Below are 18,553 nucleotides of genomic sequence, written 5' to 3' on the forward strand. Positions count from 1 at the left end.
AGCTACAGCCCCTTTGAAATAACTCCCCTCCCCAATGGCTCAGGTTGCTAGTGGTCAGTACTGCCTAGGGATGGAATCTGCATTTTGGTGCTGATTCGATTTTCACTCCATCCAACTTCCTTCTGGTACTGCTTCATCAGGGATCAATGTCTGGTATTTGCTATAAATGCCAATTCTTCCCCCCCAAATATAAATATTAGTATCAGTATTTTTTTAAATATAGATTTTTCATCGTTTTTTTTTTAAAAAAATTTAAAATGAAATATCAATATTAATAATGACATTTTGAGGGAAAGATCAATATTAATATCAATATTTTCCTCAAATATTGATGTTAATATCAATATTTTTAAGGCAATGTTTTTTAAAAAATCCCCTTCAACCATGAAAAACCACTAGGAAAAAAAATCTGCAAAGACAAAAAAAGTACAAATAAATAGGAAATCTGGTTTCAAATTTGAATTTTGCAAAATTCAAGCACATCCCTAGTACTGCCCTGGTGCTGGAATCCCAGGCATTTGACAGAATGAGATATTTTAAGGGATTTAAAAAAAAAAAAATAGAAAGCAAGGCTTAAGAAAAGACAACAAGGGCTGCATAACACTGACATTTTTATTAGAATTCATTTGTAACAAATGGAACTTGTGTCAGCAAAGAACTGATTTTCATACAGACTTTCTTTCGCCACCAATGTAACGAAGTAGGAAAATAAAAAGCACGCCTTTCATTCTGTAAAACATTTACGCGTACTACTAATTAGAGGTAATTGTATTTTTTTTTAACAAGCCATTTTACAAGGTTTTTTTTTTAATTTTTTCAGTCTAGGCATCCAAAACGAGAGCAAAGAACACAACTTGTATTATCTTTGTAAAGACACTCCAAGCTTGAATGGCAAAGCCACGTAACGAGATGGATGACGGGACCTGCAGCCTTCTGATATTCTGTTGGAGTATCAGGGCACTCAAAAACAAAAACAAAAAAGATTAAAACCATAAAAGGAGTAAGGGAGAAAAAAAATAAGGGGGAGGAAATTTGCATTTTTGTTGCTGCCCCTGCAAACTCCCCCTCCCTTTAAACATGTTTGTGTTATTTACATACACACAAGTGGATTTTCATAAGCAGTTTTCTTACAGATGGGTTCAAGTAATAATACTATTGGGTGTAGAATCAATAGGGCAGTGCATAGTACAAAGGTATAGAAAGTGCAAATCTCCCTAGAGGAACCCCTCCCTTCCCCCAGCCATCCTTGCCAATGTCTAACCATGCAAACCAGTTTGTTTTTTTAAAAAGAGCTAAAATAAAAGTTTTGTACAAATAATTTTTATATATTTTGCCTATTTCTCCATTGTTAACTAATTACAAAATTATACATAACTACACATACATAGGTAAATAATAGCACCGTACTGGTTATGCTGATGAAACCAAATTCAGAGCTTGGTTAATGGACACCTACTAATTAAAGAGAGAAAGAGAGAGAGAAATCACTGCACAACTAAGTTACAGAAAATGGAATGCACATCAATGATTCGAGTTCCTCTTTAGAAGCAACTCCTGAATAGCAGTTTTGATGGGAATATGTGCGGCTATTTTTTCTTCTTGTTTATTTATTTATTTATTGTATTTGTATACCGCCCCATAGCCGAAGCTCTCTGGGCAGTTTATAGCAATGTCATGTGAAACATTCACCCTATACTCACTAATGATTTTATCTAACACTTTTCTTTAATAAATCAAATTATTTTTGCAGAAAAAAAGGCCTGGCCTATTAATTTCATTCGTGAGCAGAAACCCTACCTACACATGTCTGCACATAGATTTCTTTGGAGCTCTGCCATGTGCATTCTGATCTCACAAGCCTCATGACCCCTGTGCACAGTCTGCAATGTCCGGTGATACACCCTGCACTGCAGGTTTCTATGCAGAGCAAGAATACACACAAACCTCATGCAAATGAAAATGCATTTCCAGTCTTGCGACTAAGTTCAAAACAGAGAACACAGAAAGTTCCTGTGCAGATACGCCTTTCCTGTATGCTTCTAAAATGTAACTTTTCCCCCCAATGGTGTCTGAAAATTGTACTTTTGGCTAAAAGCATGAGCTCACTGCGTAATCTGGCACTTTTAAAAGTATTATTTTCACAAAAACAAATCAAAAACAAAAGGAAACATATAGTGCACATTCTTCTCTGATTCTGATGTAAGTTAGAGAATCTCATTCTGAGGTAGCCTTCTATAATACTTTATTATTATTATTATACATATATACGTTTAATTTTTTTCCATTTTTGCATTTTTATTTATAAAAGTGCTCAAATAGAATGCTTTCTAGTGTTTGGTCTTTTAATATATTTATTTCTGGTAGTGATGGAAAACATGGAAAAAATGAATGCTAAGATAAGCTAATTATTTCTTTAGTGAATCTGATTTTAAACGTACCCAAAAAGAGTTCCTTTGATATTTGTGTTCTAACATGGTGCTAGGCTGAACCCAGACCAATGTAAGAGCAAATGGCTTCCATTATAATGGTCTGAAAAGATGCCTTGTTCTGTTCACAATGGGGGGGGGAGGGAAACACATGTCATCTTTAAATGTATGCCCTGCGTCCACTAGCCTGACCCAGCTTATCTCAGGAGGCCTTTTAGCCTGAGTAAAGTGAACATGCTTTGGCCTCCAATGAAATTCATGTGTGTGAGTATGAATCAAGAGCCATTCTAACTGCTGCTCCTTTGCCTATTAAGGGAGAGCTACTGTCTGTTTTCACCATGGCAATACTATATTCTAATAACAAGTGCAATGCTAATGAATGCAGTTTGGGAGGAACTACCCATGTATTGTGGCTTTGTCTGTTGCTGGGAGTTCTGGTTGGATAAAGGGCCCCTGACTACCCAACTGCTTTGGATAAACATTTATTAATATTTAACACTTGGGTAAACACCAGGAATGCATATTGTTAAAAGACCTCTTTGTACATGTGCTGAAGCTAATGCTTTAATTGAAGAAGGGGGGGGAGAGCAACAGAGAAATATGAGTTCAGCTAATGCAAATACAGATAAAATAAAACTGGAAGAAATGCTATCAAAATAGGCATCAAATATAAGGCACTCTAAATGTAAAAATTAAAATAAAAAAACAGCATTTTCACTTAATGCTGTATGCCACAGAAGATTTCTGATTTAACAGAGCAACACGAGTCTGGCTTTGCCCCATTATACATCACTGATGCAAATGTCCTACCATATACTATATGACAATTATACGAGTGAATACATTTTTAAAACATCTTGACAACTATTATATTACAACATTCTCCCCTCCTAAGGGGATATGCACTGACCTTTCCCACATGCACACTTCCTATACTTAGTATGGTTTGTTATTGCACTAAGATGTTACAGATACCAAACTTAATGAGAGTGTTTGTGTGTGTGTATGTGTGAGATGTGTGTACACATGATTTCCATCCTTTATTTTTGGGTAGGACTGAGTTTCAAGTATCACTGATGTGCATTCCTCATTTCCCCTGGAAAACAAGACAACAAAAGAAAAGCCCTAAAAAAAACACCTTGAGATGCAGAGATGTTCAGAAATATTGTATGGACTGAATGTAGCATTTTGGATTCCCCCCACCCTCCCACTGCTTCAATAAATGCAAGTCATGGAAGAACTGATATGTGTGTGTGTGTGTGTGTGTGTATATATATATATATATATATATATTTATGTGCATTTCTGTCTATCTATCTACGTGTATTATTGTAGATGGATAGAGAGACAATAATAGAGATATACATATATTTATAGATAGAGAACGGTGTGTCTGTGTGTTAGTAGCAGCTTTATACTTTGCGCTTCCCTGTTGATTCCAAAAGAAACAAAACCAAAACCTTCCATATGTAGATTAACTGATTTGTATTTCATTTTAAAAAAAGCAAAATGTAAAAGCAATATCTAAATGAGAATGTGGTCCTGGAGATAAATATAGGGCTGCACAAAAATGTGCAAATTTTCAAATTATTTAACATTTCTACAGTGAGATATTACAGGTAACAGTTCTACAGCATAAAAAAATCTACAATTCTGAAACAAAAAAATGAACAGTTATGCAATTTTTTTTCCAAATTCACTTCATTGAATGATAAACTTTTGTTTAAAAAAAGGAAAAAAGTTTACACAGTTAAAAATGAAGCACAGGTCAGCAGTATCTTTACAATACTAAAAAACTAAATCAAGGACTTTCTTTTTAAACATTCGCCCTCCCCCCCCCCACAAGTGTTATTTATGAGCAATATGGTAGGAAGGGGAGACGTTGAAGCAAAGAGTCTGTCTTCTTTCAGAGTTACCAGGTACTGGCCTTTTGATAATATCTCGCACTGAATTGCAGGATTCCTAAGATTCATATTGTTAACGATCATGCAATCCTGAACAAGATGATGGTTCTTTGCAGGAATTTCCTCTTCCCTTTTACTTCAACCAAAACTGAATCCTTGAGGTTTCTGCAAAATGAAATCTTTCAGATGCCTCAACCAGTCAGGATTCTTTTATTATGTTTCTGGTAAGGTTTATTGAACTGTGAATTGTTGGTCCACCTGGAACAGTTTTTTTCTTTTAATATTTCCCACTAATTGGTCTTTAGTTAGGAGTTAAGAAGTACTTCTCAAGCACACTGTATGGCTCAGAAGAGGCTCTCTGGATCTTAAAGGGCCTGCAGTTAAAAATCCAGGATGGGTCAGGGTTTTGTTTTTGTTTTTTACGTTGCATAGTGATCAAAGCTGCCCAGGTATTCTAGTGCGGCTCGATAGCAGAACTGATATTGATCCTAGGGAGAGAAAAAGAGAGGTTAAAATACATCTGTTTGCTGCTTTCCAGTTATAACATTGCCAGTTTCTTAACCATAACTAAGAGAACAGGGGAGGGATGTGAGCTGCCCTTCTCCCTCATCTGGCACGCATTCTCTGCTCCTTTATCTTGTCAGCTTTAACCATGGCTTGGTGTAACATCTGCACGTAACATCTACGCATTTACTAGCCAGAATGGGTAATTCTGCTGTCTCCAGAATAGGATGATGGCATGTGAGAGGGCCTTCCCTATCACGGCACCTGGATTTTGGAACTACTTTCCTTTAGATGTGCGGCTAGCTCCAACTTTGGGCATATTCAGGAGACATGAAAAGGTGCACCTTTTTATTCAACCTTTTGGGAATATGTGACTGTTCATCCTGCTGTTAGCAATTTTATTGGTTGTGCTGTTGTTTCAGTTGTTTGATTACTTATATATTGTATTTTATTTTTTACTATTAGAGTAAGTCTAACAAATGTTCCCTGAGGGAAGAGAATGGGAGCAATAACTTCTGGCACACTGTAGGAACACCCTTCAGAGCGAGATTCTAATGCAGGAACATTAGGGAAAGCAGAAGAGGGATGTTCAGGAGGCAAATTCCCACACATGGATCTCCAGTGAAGCACGGATGGTTGTGGGAACTTTCCTTATGAGTGATCTCTCCAACCAGATTTCACCATCCCATAAGTTACATTTCACATGTTGTGTGCTGCTGCCATGGGAAAAAGACATCCATGTTGCTTGGAAAATGTAGAAATCAGTTCTGTCTTAAATACATATTTTATCCCATGCCGGCTAGGTGCTAGGGGTTTTGCTGAGTGCTGTGCTGCATAACTGTTTAGCAAGTTCTCATATAAGAAGGTCAAAGTATCTCCATAATGAGGCAAAAACAGAAGTATATTATTTACTAATTAAGAGTTTAAAAGGAGGAGCATTGTCTAAAATGCAAACACATTTTATTGTCTTGTGCTTGTATAAGTATTTGTTTCTAGGAACTAATGGGACATAAAGATGATGTTTTTCATTTTGCTTAGATGTACATTTCTGCAGTAATATTGGTAATGGAAAATAAATGGATTTTACCCTTCTGGTTTGTCTCAGTTATTAGGAGCAGTGAGACAGAAAAAATGGCCAAATTTTATTTTAAGGAAGTTTATTTTATAACCTGTTTCCTAGCACTATTAGTAATGCTACAAAGCGACTTATTTTTAAATCTGTCATTCAATATAGAAAATTTCACACTAAATCCCTCACATAACAACATTAATGTTACTGAAATGGAGAAAAAATATAGCAAATGTTTATGTTTCATGTTGCTTATATGAAGCCTGGGAGAGGGCATTCTCTGTGAAAGCCCGAGTTATAGAATTCCCTCCCCCCAAAGGTGCACCTGGCAACTTCACTATACAGTTTTATTTATTTATTATTTTATTTATATCCCACACTTCCTCCCAGCTTTCATTGTATGCCAAAGACACACCTCTTCACCCTGGCCTTTGACATTTGAGACATCTATTTTAGGACCCACACTATTCTTGTGCTTGTGATTTGTTTTAAACTTTTTTAAATATTGTATTTTAAATGGTTGTGGCCCAGCATGGGACCTTAAATAGATACGAAAAGCCTCCTGGATTGCCCAATGGCCCATCTAGTCCAGCATCCTGTTCTCACAGTGGCCAACCAGTTGCCCAGGGGAAACCCGTAAGCAGGACCTGAGTGTAAAGAGCACCTTCTCATCCTGCAGTTTCCAGCAACTGGACTTGGAAGCATCCTGCCTCTGCCTATGGAGGTACAGCATAGCCATCATGGCAAGTAGCCACTGATAGCCTCTTCCTCCATGAATTTGTCTAACCCTCTTTTATATCCATCCAAGTTGGTGGCCATCACTGGCTCTTGTGGGAGCAAATTCCATCGTTTAACTCTGCATGGTGTAAAGTACTTTCTTTTGTCTGTGCTGAACCTTCCAACATTCAGCTTCACTGGATGTCCATGAGTTCTAACATTATGAGAGAGGGAGAAAAGCTTATCTCTATCCACTTTCTCCATGAGGTGAGGCAACCAGAACTGTACACAGTACTCCAAATTATATAGATTTATATAACGGCATTATGATATCAGCAGTTTTATTGTCAATATCTTTCCTAATGGTCACAAGCATGGAATTTGCCTTTCGGTTGAAGAGTGGTTAATAAATCAAATTCTTCGGCAGTAGCAGCACCAATTACATATTTAAAAGTGTGGTTTTAACTGCTGTGTGGAACTACAGGCCTGCAGCCAAAGATGCAGCTGCTATATCCTAATCAATGTTGGAAATCAAGGCCATCGGGTTCCTGCTCACCTCTGACCCACAACTTTCAAAACCTCTCCTTTGCATCCACCCTATATGTCAAAACTCCTCCTGTCCCTAGGGAGTAGGGTGCCTTCTTTTCACCCCATTTTCTTACTGGTAATCAAGTCTGCCTATGTCTCTTTTTTCCCTTCAAACCACATGCTCCTCTGAGATCTTTGGAGTGCCACTGTAAAAAAGAAGAATCTCTTTACTGATGAGGAAGTGAAGGGTGGTTAATCTTGTGATGAGCTTTGAGTGGGGAGGGCAGGGATTGGCAAGGCCCTGGCACAACTAACTGCTTGCTGTATGTGGAAGAGAGGATGTGGGGACCTGTGTCTGGCTGCACCTCCTGCCATGCACTCATGTGAAACAAATTGTTATGCCATGCTTTATACAGGGCAACAGACATGTTTTCCCCCCAATATTGGGAATCTTCATACATGAAAAATGTCACATCTGGTGTGTCATCACAGATGAGAACAACTCAACTATAAAATCTAGCATTCAAAGACTTCAAAGCAGCTGGCATGTGCTTTGAATTCAGATTAATGACAAATGAGTCTGTGATACAAAAAAGATGAAGAAATCAAGCCACTCACTATCATACTTCTATACACACACACACCTCTTATATATAAAACACACAAGCACAACCCATTACACATCTCTGACAAAATGGTACCATCTCTAGTGCTCTGTATCTGCTAAAGGCTCAACCCTGGACTATCTGTTGCCCTCCAGATGTTGCTGGACTACAACTCCCATAATCCTTGACCACTGACCATGTTGACTGGAGGGCCACAGGTTCCCCACTCCTGTCCTATAATATCTCTACAACTATGGCTTATACATTCAACCCACAAGTTTGGAATTAAGAATACAGAACACATGGCATGGTGTGTACATAGGCTGGGCCTGGAGATCTCTTTGAATTAAGTACAGTCCCCACATCCTTTGCAGTTTACTGTGCAGCCACATGTAGTCCTCCTTCACAAAAATCTGCTGTTGATTTCCCTCTCATCCTCTAACAACTCTCCTCAAAAATACATCACTTTCCACAATTCTCTTCTTCCACCCCCACATCTTCACCTGCCAGCACAGGAATGCTCTTATTCTCCATTCCCACTCAAGGTTGTGCTTGTAGGGCTCTGTGCAATAATCTTTTTTCAGTGCCAGAGCTGAACCCAGAGAACAAATTCTCACTCTCTACAAACAAATTCATGCCAGGTCCCTTCTCTCTCTCCCTCTTTTCCAGCTACAGGGTCAGATGAGTTCTTCTGAAGAAAAACAGTAGCTGCTTGGCAGGACATTTGGCTGTCTGTTCTACAGTCTCTCTTGGCTAAGAAAGGAGAGCTGGCAATGGCTTTTGATCAGTGGCTGGAGAAATGGGGAGGCTTGTGGGAGAGCAGTAAGAATATCAAGGGAATCTCTCTCTCTCTCTCTCACTCACTCACACACACACACACACACACAGCTTGGAAGTAACTAGTTACAAGTAACAAATTACTTGTAATTCATTACTTTTTTGAGTAATGAGTGGGTAATTCCTTTACATTTTGATTGTAATAGAACTAGGAGTGATTTTACTACTTTTGTGGAGTAATTGTAACGTTTCCAGAAATACTTTTGGGCATTACTTGGGGGGGGGGGAGCAGGGGAAGTCTTCTGCTCCTCTGATTTGTGGATGAAAATCATGTCCCTCAAACTGGGTTTCTGTGTATTGTTGCTCTTTCCTCATGCTCTGTGGATGGGTAGGAGGTGACGAAGGAGGAGCGACAGGGTGGAGTGGTGAAAACAATTATTTTAAAAAACAGATAGTGGTGGTGAAGAATGGAGTGGAGGGGAAAAGGATCCGGAGGTCAAGAACATGGATAAAGGAGGAGAAGGAGGCAGCAGAAGAATGGAGATAAAGAACTGTGGAGGTGAAAGATGACGTGTGTGTGTGTGTGTGTGTGTGAGAGAGAGAGAGAGAGAGAGAGAGAGAGAATACTGTGTTTGCACTTGGCACACAAAGTGGCCTCCACCAGCCTCTCTGGCTACTGTGCTGCATTTGCAGTGTTTTAACTTCTTTGCATCTCAGGGGAAAATATTTGCTTGAGTGAGTGTCCCTTAGTTGGTGGCAGGGCAGGGTCTGGGAGGTAGTTAAGTGAGAGAGATTATGCTGGCTGGCTGAGTGGGGGGGGTTGCACTTGGTTTGACGTGCAAAGATCTGAGTAGTGGCCTCAGCCCCTCCCCACCACCCTTACCAACGGAGGGACCACCATTGCTATCTTATGGATAAAAAGAATTATTCTACTACCTCTGTATGTGTTTGTTTATTTTTAATGTTGTGTTAGGCTACTTAGATGTGCAGCAGCCAAGGCCAGCACCTTGTAGGCATTTTTAAAGTAACTGAAATGTAATTGTAGTGATTACTTTGGAGGAAAAGTAAAGTAATCAGTTATTTTCAGAGCAATTGTAATTATAACGGTAATTACTACTTTTTTGGGCCATGTAACTGTAACTGTAATTTATTACTTTTTAAAAGTAATCTTCCAAGCTCTGCTCTCTCTCTCTCTCTCTCTCTCTCTCTCTCACACACACACACACACACACACACCACACACACAAACGTTTCCTCTCCGTTTTTCCAACCAGTTGCTGGACTGCAAGGAAATGCCTCAATCTCTCTCCCCAGCCCACTTCCTGATGTGCTACTATTTGTGGTAGGGCTTTCACTTCCACAATCACAATTCAGTTCAATGAAAGTTATGGAACAGTTCAAATGCAACCCTGTCTTTTGAAGCGCACCACAAAAATACCAATAACAAATAAGGAAATAAAAACATAGTTTTGATCATTTGCCCTTGTTAATCTTACTCTGTAGCCACCCATATATATGAATTACTATTATTCTCACCTCTGTTTGTACCATGGCTGGCCGCTGCGTCCTTAACATTTTGACAGTCTGGAAGATATCTACAACACCTTCATATCTCATTCTTTCCAACACAATGCTCAGGGTTATGAACACTCCAGTCCTTCCAACACCCGCACTGTTGCATTAAGTAAGAAAGAAAGAAAAAAAGGAAAGCAAATCATTTGGCTTACCACTCAACTGCAGAAACAGTATGTCATATGTGCACAAACCTTGAATGTTCCATAAATTTATTTACTTGGAAACTGTAGATTGCAAAGTGATCATTATTTGACAAGTTGAGACGGATTCGGAAATGAAATGCCTCCTATTGTAGGTGGGAGACTGAGGTGAGATTTGAATTGAGGCCCTTCTGGATTACAGTCACATGCATGGCCACTATACGACATCTATTCTTCCTTGCTTCTCTCTCCCCATTCCAATTATAATTACCGTTCTGTTACATTGTTTCATCAGTATCTCATTGCTGTCATTTCCAACTGGCTTTTAATCAAGAACAAACAAATCAGTGGCACCAGAGTTTCTTTACTTACCTACAGTGAACTGAGATTGGCCCATCTTGTCCAAACTGCTCTTTTGTTTTATGAACTTGGCCTATGAAGTCAATAAACCCTTCTCCCGACTTTGGAACTCCTTGTTCAGGCCAATCAGTGAACTGGAACTGCCTCACTGTCCGGGATTGGCCATCCTTTAATGAAAGATACACATACAGGATATGAAATTCAGTAAGGCGCAAGACATTTTGAGGGAGGGATAAATTAGCAAAGGAAAAATAACCTGCAATGAGCAATAATAGTTAAGACTGCATTTACTAAGGCACTTTTAACACAATGCTGATGAGGTTTCCCTCCTTGTTTTGCAGTTAGTGAAACCACATTGACGTGAGAGTGCCATTTCATTAACCACAGTGATGCTCAAATTACTCCCTGCATTGGAGAGGATGTTCTCTGACATTTAGATCCTGGAAAAACAGAGTCTAAGGATAAGGAATCTGTGAACTAGTTAAGTGGGACTTTTTTTCTGGTTGAATATTTGTGGACGACACTGGTTTGGCTGCAATGCCAACAAAATCCAAATTCTCTTTATAGCTACTAAACATTTCTGGCCCGGTCAGCAGACTTTTTAAGATCCTCCTTAGTGCCCTTTCAAATGTGCCCCTTTCTTTTCTTAGGAAAGCCATTTGTAAGCTGTATCTTTTGCAAAGAGCTTTCTACTTTGGCTGGAATATGCTCATTCATGGATTGTAATCAGTGGCAGTCACTGACCTGTTGCATAGTATGTTGCTCTAGCATATCTGCATGGCAAATGGAAATGATGGTGGAACCAGCCCAAACTCCCAGAGTCTGCACACCCCAAATCGTATGATTCAGTCCAGGATTGCACTATGTGCCACGTTACATCTTCTTATTAATGGAGACAAGGAATAATGGGCTCAAGTTACATGAAGCCAGATTTCAGCTGAACATCAGGAAAAACTTCCTAACTTTCAGAGCGGTACGACAATGGAACCTATTATGCAGGGAGGTGGTGGGCTCTCCAACACTGGAGACATTCAAGAGGCAGCTGGACAGCTACCTCTCAGGTATGCTTTAACTTGGATTCATGCACTGGGCAGGGGGTTGGACTTGATGGCCTTACACGCCCCTTCCAACTCTGCTATTCTATGATTCTATCATTCAGAAAACCGCTGTGATACTTCCAGTTCTGTCTGTGCTGGCAAGGCTAACCAAGAAACAAACGAAAATCTCCTCTGCACGTGTGTGTGTGTTTCCTCTAAGAAGCTCAAGGTAGCATACAAACATGGTTTCCCCCCTCCTGATTTTATCCTCACAACAACTCTGTGAGGCAGGTTAGGCTGAGAGGCAGTGACTGGCCCAAGGTCACCCAGTGAGCTTTATGGCTGAGTAGGGATTTGAACCCTGTTCTCCCAGGCCCGAGTCTGGCACAATAACCACTATGCCACAAGTTACTAGCACACAAAATGTTTGAGTCCAGCTACCCACACATAGGTATGCTAATCATCTGAAGCGTGTTGACAGCTTAAGAATTAAAAATAAAGAGCCACTAACACTCTGTTTCCATTTTACTAAAGTTTTGCTATTTGGATGCCTGGGGGCAATTCATACTCCCCACAGGTGAGCCTTGCCTGTTTAATTGAAATTGTTATGCAGTTCATAATGGTGTACTTTGTGTCATGGACACCTGTCTGATTAAGAGTACCTTTACGTTTCTTACTCTCTAACCACCCACGCAGAAGCAATTGTTTTTGGTCTTCATCAGATCAGTTCAGTGACCCAGAGATAAAAACCACAAGATCCCATTACATATCAAAATTAAGACATCCAGCCCTTTATGATTTCTGAAATTATCATGAAAAAAGGGGCGGTGATGGCAACTGCCACAAGAGAATCTTGCATCTTCTAGCATAAAACTATTACAAGCCTCAGTGTCAGATTTACATTGCATCTTTTGTGTTTGTGTCTTGCTTGACATGTAAATTGTCGATGTATGTGCAGAACACAATGCAACATATAACCAAAAGATGTGATCATAACTGCTGTGCTTACTTGTTTTTGCACGTTGTCAATCTGCATAAGCTGTGATATTTAATAGAAGTAACACAAATTGAGCTATTGTTGTTAACCTTCATGCCTTCTGGATACCTCACACTTCCTGAACATACCTACTTTCCTGCCATGGTAGGAGAAACAGCAGATGCCGTGTCACCGTGCCTTTAAGCTATAACTGTATAGGAGAAGAGGAGGGGAAAAGCTATTGCCAAATGCCAATATCTTAAAATGGCACTTTTTGCAGAATGAAACCAACGAATAACCTCAATGATTATGGGAATTCCAATAAAGCAGCTTGGGAGCTGAAGGGAAGAAAAAATAATTATACCCCACCAAAGCATTCAGTTATGATTGCCTTGACATGGAGATGAATATAGGTTGCTTAAAATAATATACCCAAACAAAAATGATAACTTAGTCTGTGTTATTCCTCAAGTACATTTTCATTTAAATTCTACAGGTACATCTTTCAGCAATAATGTCTATAGGAGAGGGGGATATTTACAATCAGCAAAGCCCAATGAAAAATTATAGGCTTGGTTTACCCTGATATAGACCTAGAACTCATTTTGCTCATGTTAAGTATTTCAAATAGCAGTGACTTCTCTTTTGCCTGATTAAAACACTTAGTGGTTAAATACCAGAGTCATGTGTGTAATTTTCAAAAGATAGAGGAGCCATTATTCAGTTTGCAACATTCTGCTGAGATGCTCTTGAACCAAGGAGTGGTTTTGCTTCATTAAAAGTGTCTTTTACTTAAGAGGAAATAGCAGCAATTTACTTGAGACAGACATGCAACACAGATTGTAAACCCTATGCCAACAACTTATCTTACAAACCACAATTCTGTACTTGCATCATACTGTCACTTCAAGCAACTGTGCCAGCAGAAATGTTTAGGGTCATGGCATGCTAATTTTGTCAACTGAAAGATCAATGGCATATGTTTCTGCTCAAGGTATTTTAGGTTAATAACTTAGTGCCTACCGTTCTTTGAAAAATTCCTGTACTACATGCCACAAAAGGCCAGCATGAAAGTCTATAAAAGACATTTCTATCTTGCTTTAATAACTTGCATGTTCTTTAAGCCTGACACCATAAAGACTCTGATGATGGCAGTTAGCTAGCCCCAAAGCTGCCTGCAAATCAACGCCATTCTCACACTGCTGGCATGATGAACTGTCTGTCCTGAAATTTAATGAGATGCTCACTTCTGGCAGTCACCAAAGGAATGCCAAGAATATATTAACACATTTGGATCGTATCCTCAACAGCTACAAAGGAGTTTAGCTTTTTTAGTTACAAGGCCATGTCCTCAATAGACAGCCAAAGCAACAACAAAATATTGCTATTTTCACTGCACGCAGACACACACCTTTTGGCAGCTGTCTGAGCAAAACAGTTAACTGATTCCATTCTCTGTCTAGCCCCAAGAACTAGGTGACCATCTGGATTTTTATCTTGCCTGTTGCCATGGATAAAATCAAATGCCTTTTGAAGATATTATGCACAGTATAGAAAACACACTTCTCGCAGACATCATTGCTATGGAAGCACTGGGTGCAACTGTTCCATCTTGTTGACCCTGACTGTTAACAGAGGATGTAAGTGTAAAGCAAGAGAGTGGGAAGCCATTATGAGGCATGTCTATACTTTTCCTATAGTATTTCTATAGTTCTATAGTTCTATACTGTAATTCATACTGGAAGGTAGGAATAATGTAGTCACTTTCACCAACCAAGATTCTTCAGTTATTGTCTCTGAAGGAAAAAAAGTGAGCAGTTTCGTGACATGACGTTGTTGCTATTTTTAATGTCAGAAAACAGAAGTAGTAACATGACCATATGAATGTTGTACTAATTTTTCTTTGTATATGTTGAGAATTGGGGATCCTGTTTTAATAAGTCTGTGAAGGATGTCCCTACAGATCTGTGCATATGCTGTAGAATGGGGAGTTGCCAATGTGGTGCCCATGGATGCCAATGCACTCGCTAGTACCTCCTATGGTGCCTGCAAAAGGTCTTAGTAAATATCCCCTCAAAAATCAACAATGCACAAGGATATGTCTGCTCTTCACTCTCAGTTCCTGTTTGAATGGGCTTGGCTTCTCCTATTTTGACCAGCCCGCCTAAAACATGCCCACATTTTATTGGATATCAGGACAAGACACTCTCCCTCCCTTCTGTTCTGAATAAAGGAAGGATGCAAAGAGTTTCTTTCTGTGAGCAAGCATGGTAGTGGTTAATATAGATGCCTTTTTTTCTCATTGATGGGAGGCATGTCTGCACCATTGTGTAGCCCTGTCTCTTATTCTGCTCTTTTAGATATGGCAGTCATTTTGTGTATTGCCACATCATTATAGCAGCCACATTTGTGACTGTGTGCACAAGAGTTTCTCAAAATTCCAAATGTACCCAGTGGCCCAAAAAGGTTGACAATCCCTATTGTAGAAAAAGCACAGGTGATGGTAATATGTGCAGGATTCAACACTGGAACAAATATCTGGTTTCAGAAAAGCTTTGTTTAAAAAGCTATGTTTCTTGCCCTTATGCAAAGATAGGCTTGAAACTGCTTGGGGAATGTCTACTGCGGGGAGGGGGGGGGCTTGGAAAGACAGAATAGGATACAAGAGAATTTCCAGGGATTCAATATCCCACATGGTGAAGATGATCCTTCAAGTAACCACATCCCAAACCATTTAGGGCTTTAAAGGCCAATACCAGCACTACAAAATGGGTCTGGAAATGCAGCAGAAAATATAGATGTCATATGCTCTGTCTGCCTGGTTCCCACCAATGCCTGGATGACTACATTTTGCACCATTTTAAGCTAAAGGTAGGCATTACAGTAGTTAATCCTCAATGTCACCAGTCAGTGGATAACTGAGGCAAAGTCCGTCTTCTCTAAATAAACTGACATGCTAGCGGTGACACTGTGATGGTAAAAAGCATTCCTTACCACCACTACCACATGAGCTTTTCCAGTTAGCTCCAGGAGAACTCCCAAACTGTGAACTTGGTCCTTCAAAGGTAATGCTACCCCAGCTCAGATCAGTTGTAAACTTCTTTCCAGAATATTTGGTTCCCCAATCACAGACCTCTGTATCATCTGGATTAAGCACCGGCTTGTTTACCCTCAATTTTCCATGCAAGTAAGTCACACCATTTATTATTTTTTGTAAGCTGTTATACCTATAATTTGCAACATGGGAAAGGTAATCTGTATGCCTTGATTCATTTTCTGATCATAAAATATTGCCAAGTTTATTCATGTCCTGTAAACAGACCACTGTTATGGTATTGAGATTACCTTTGCTGTGCCTACTCATTCTGTGGCTGTTTCAAGGGTTGCAATCAGTGTCAGAAAAAAAAAAAAAAACACTTTCCCCAGCCTTCGCAACTTGGACTGAAAGTGAGCACAGGTGAATTTATGATCCAGCCAACTGTCTTCTCAATGATTGTCTATAACTTTTAATGTCAGTTGTGCACACAGTTTAAGTATTATTAGCAATAGAAGTAATAACAATACTTTTCATTCATGTAGCACCTTTCAGTTGTTCAAAATGCATCATATACATTATCTTAGTAAATGAAGAAATATTATAATACTTGACCCTAACCATATGGTGCCTGGCATTACAACAATTCGTATAGCTAAACTTTTAACAGCAGAATAATGAAAGCCTGGCACCTTATTACTGAATGGTAACAAATTCACTTCAACAATTTCTTCAAGATACTCAGAGGTGTGTGCTGTTTAATTTTACTTCCAGAGTAAATAGGACTGTAATCTCAAAAGCAGAAATATTCTGTGTGACTCATGGTACTTTTGATAGAGTCTGGATCCAAACAATTGACATATTCTTGCTAAAGTTAAGCAATTTTAAGGTACATTGGTTTCAATGGAAGAATTAAGCAGGTGCCTAAGGTTGCACTCTAATACCTACCTACCTCAAAATGAACTCAATGCATACACATGGATATGATTGAACTGTAAATATTTCTCATTAAGAACAATGTACACAAAAGTGCCTAGCTCTGGCTAAAGCAAGCACTATGCCTCCAATTAGATTCTGCACAGCCAAACTCGAGTTTCCTATGATTTAACTTGTGGATCTGGAAACTTTCCCATATGGCTACATTCTCTGTGTCTCTCCGTTATCTTTTATTTGAGCCAACCTTTAACAGCAGAAACAGCAATCCTTTTGAGAAGAGGGAAGGCTAGAATTTTAGGAAGCTAAGCTAGAGTTTTTAATGGGCAGACATTTTGTCCCCTGTGAGTGCAACACTGCTGAGTTTCTCTAATCAATGCTACTGCTATAGGGCTTCCAAAAATGGAGACGTGTAGGGGGGTTATCCTGCCATCGAGTGTGAAGTGTCACATATCACAGCTTGAAAATGGCTAGAGCCAGGCCTATAAAGATGTTTATATACAGTTAATCTTATATCAGTGCTGAACCTCCGACTCAGCTGTTCAGATAAGAAATGCAAAATGAAAATTAGCCAGTCAGGGTCATGGCCGTGTAGCTCTTCTCTGCAGACAGATTAGAATGCTGAGAAATAAGCTATGCCAAGAATCAAATTATAATGTGGAAAGCTTGTCAAGCTTCCCTTAAAAATGCTATTTGCTCTGCAGTTTTTAAATCACACCACATTAACCTTCAAGCTCACACGACCTAAAGGGCTGTTGCAGAACAACAACATATTTACAGCCTTAAGTGAAGACAATTCCTTTAAAAAGTATTGGGAGACAGACAGAGTGGGTAAAAAGGTGAACAGAATCTTAGTCTTCTAATCATTTAAATGTGTGTCAGTCCAAAACATTGGTTGGATCCACACTCAGTCATACTTAAATCAGACCCACTAAAATCAATAGAACTTATGTAAGTCATCACTAAATTAGGCCCTACTGATTTCTGTCTGGATCTATCCCTTTAATTTTTATTTTATTTTTTGCATGATCCATAATATGCATTTATCTTACTAATGAGAGCTCTTGGGGTACAATTTCATAAAAACAGGGGAAGCACCATAATAGCACAAAGTGAAATATTTGTTCACTGACAAATATGTCATATTTTAAAATAACTGTCAGTACCAAGAACTACATAGTTCTTTCTGATCTATTGCTGGCTTGAGCCATGAAGGTGGATGTGGATGGAAAATACAACAAGGGGGGCTCTATTCCTCTGGGGAGCAGTGTGGGCTAAAACTCACAGGTAGGTCTCAGACCAAGACACAATTTGTTTGCTGGGTGTATTAGGAAGCCAAGCTCTGAACTATGGAGAGGAAAAAATAAAAGCAAAGAGGGATCACTTTGAAGTATAAAGCAATTGGAGCTGGTTTTTTTGAACTTACCCTGGCATCTGTGACCTTGAATTCTCTTAGGATATACTGTGGCATGTTATACTCTGCCATGGGATCCACCACAAAATACTGATACCTAGCTGAGCGCTCTGCTGGCCAGTACTGGTGACATTTTTCCTGTAGGGGGAAAATATAAAATGTATTGGTTGTTTGTTGTTTGTTTAGATTTTTATCCCATTCTATTTTCCAAAGATATTGGGTGCTTTCCAATATATATGTCCAGAACACAGCCTTGAAAACATGATAAGCTACGAGTTTCCTATGAGATAGGAAAGCTAGTTTGCTATATCCCACAGGGACCATGAAAGCAATGACCATCAGACACCATTGCTTGTCAAAAACTGGTATTCAGCGGTACACACTGCCTTCAGACACAAGATTCATTTTAGACACCATGCCTAATAGCCATTGATAGATCTGTCCTCCATAACGATGTGTAATCCCCTTTTAAGGTTATCTAATAATAGCTATCACCACATTTTGTGATGGTAAATTCAGTAAATTCCCCACATTAATCCTAGACTGTATAAATA

The 18,553-nt window shown here is 39.2% G+C and overlaps 1 protein-coding gene across 18 annotated transcripts in view; it reads right to left on the reverse strand.

Annotated features, from left to right (window-relative positions):
- Positions 1 to 642: 642 nt before the first annotated feature.
- Positions 643 to 18,553, reverse strand: part of PTPRD (protein tyrosine phosphatase receptor type D) — a 2,140,456-nt gene continuing 2,122,545 nt past the window's right edge. For all 18 annotated transcript variants that reach the window (XM_061629619.1, XM_061629614.1, XM_061629634.1 and 15 more), the window contains 4 exons: positions 18,012 to 18,137; positions 10,618 to 10,772; positions 10,067 to 10,202; positions 643 to 4,818 (listed from right to left, as the gene is read on the reverse strand). In XM_061629619.1, the coding sequence (XP_061485603.1) occupies positions 4,750 to 4,818; positions 10,067 to 10,202; positions 10,618 to 10,772; positions 18,012 to 18,137 (486 nt within the window). In that variant the 3' untranslated portion in view covers positions 643 to 4,749. The remainder of the gene's footprint in view (positions 4,819 to 10,066; positions 10,203 to 10,617; positions 10,773 to 18,011; positions 18,138 to 18,553) is intronic.

Source organism: Rhineura floridana, chromosome 1 (genome assembly GCF_030035675.1).
Source record: "Rhineura floridana isolate rRhiFlo1 chromosome 1, rRhiFlo1.hap2, whole genome shotgun sequence".
Lineage (NCBI taxonomy): Eukaryota > Metazoa > Chordata > Lepidosauria > Squamata > Rhineuridae > Rhineura > Rhineura floridana.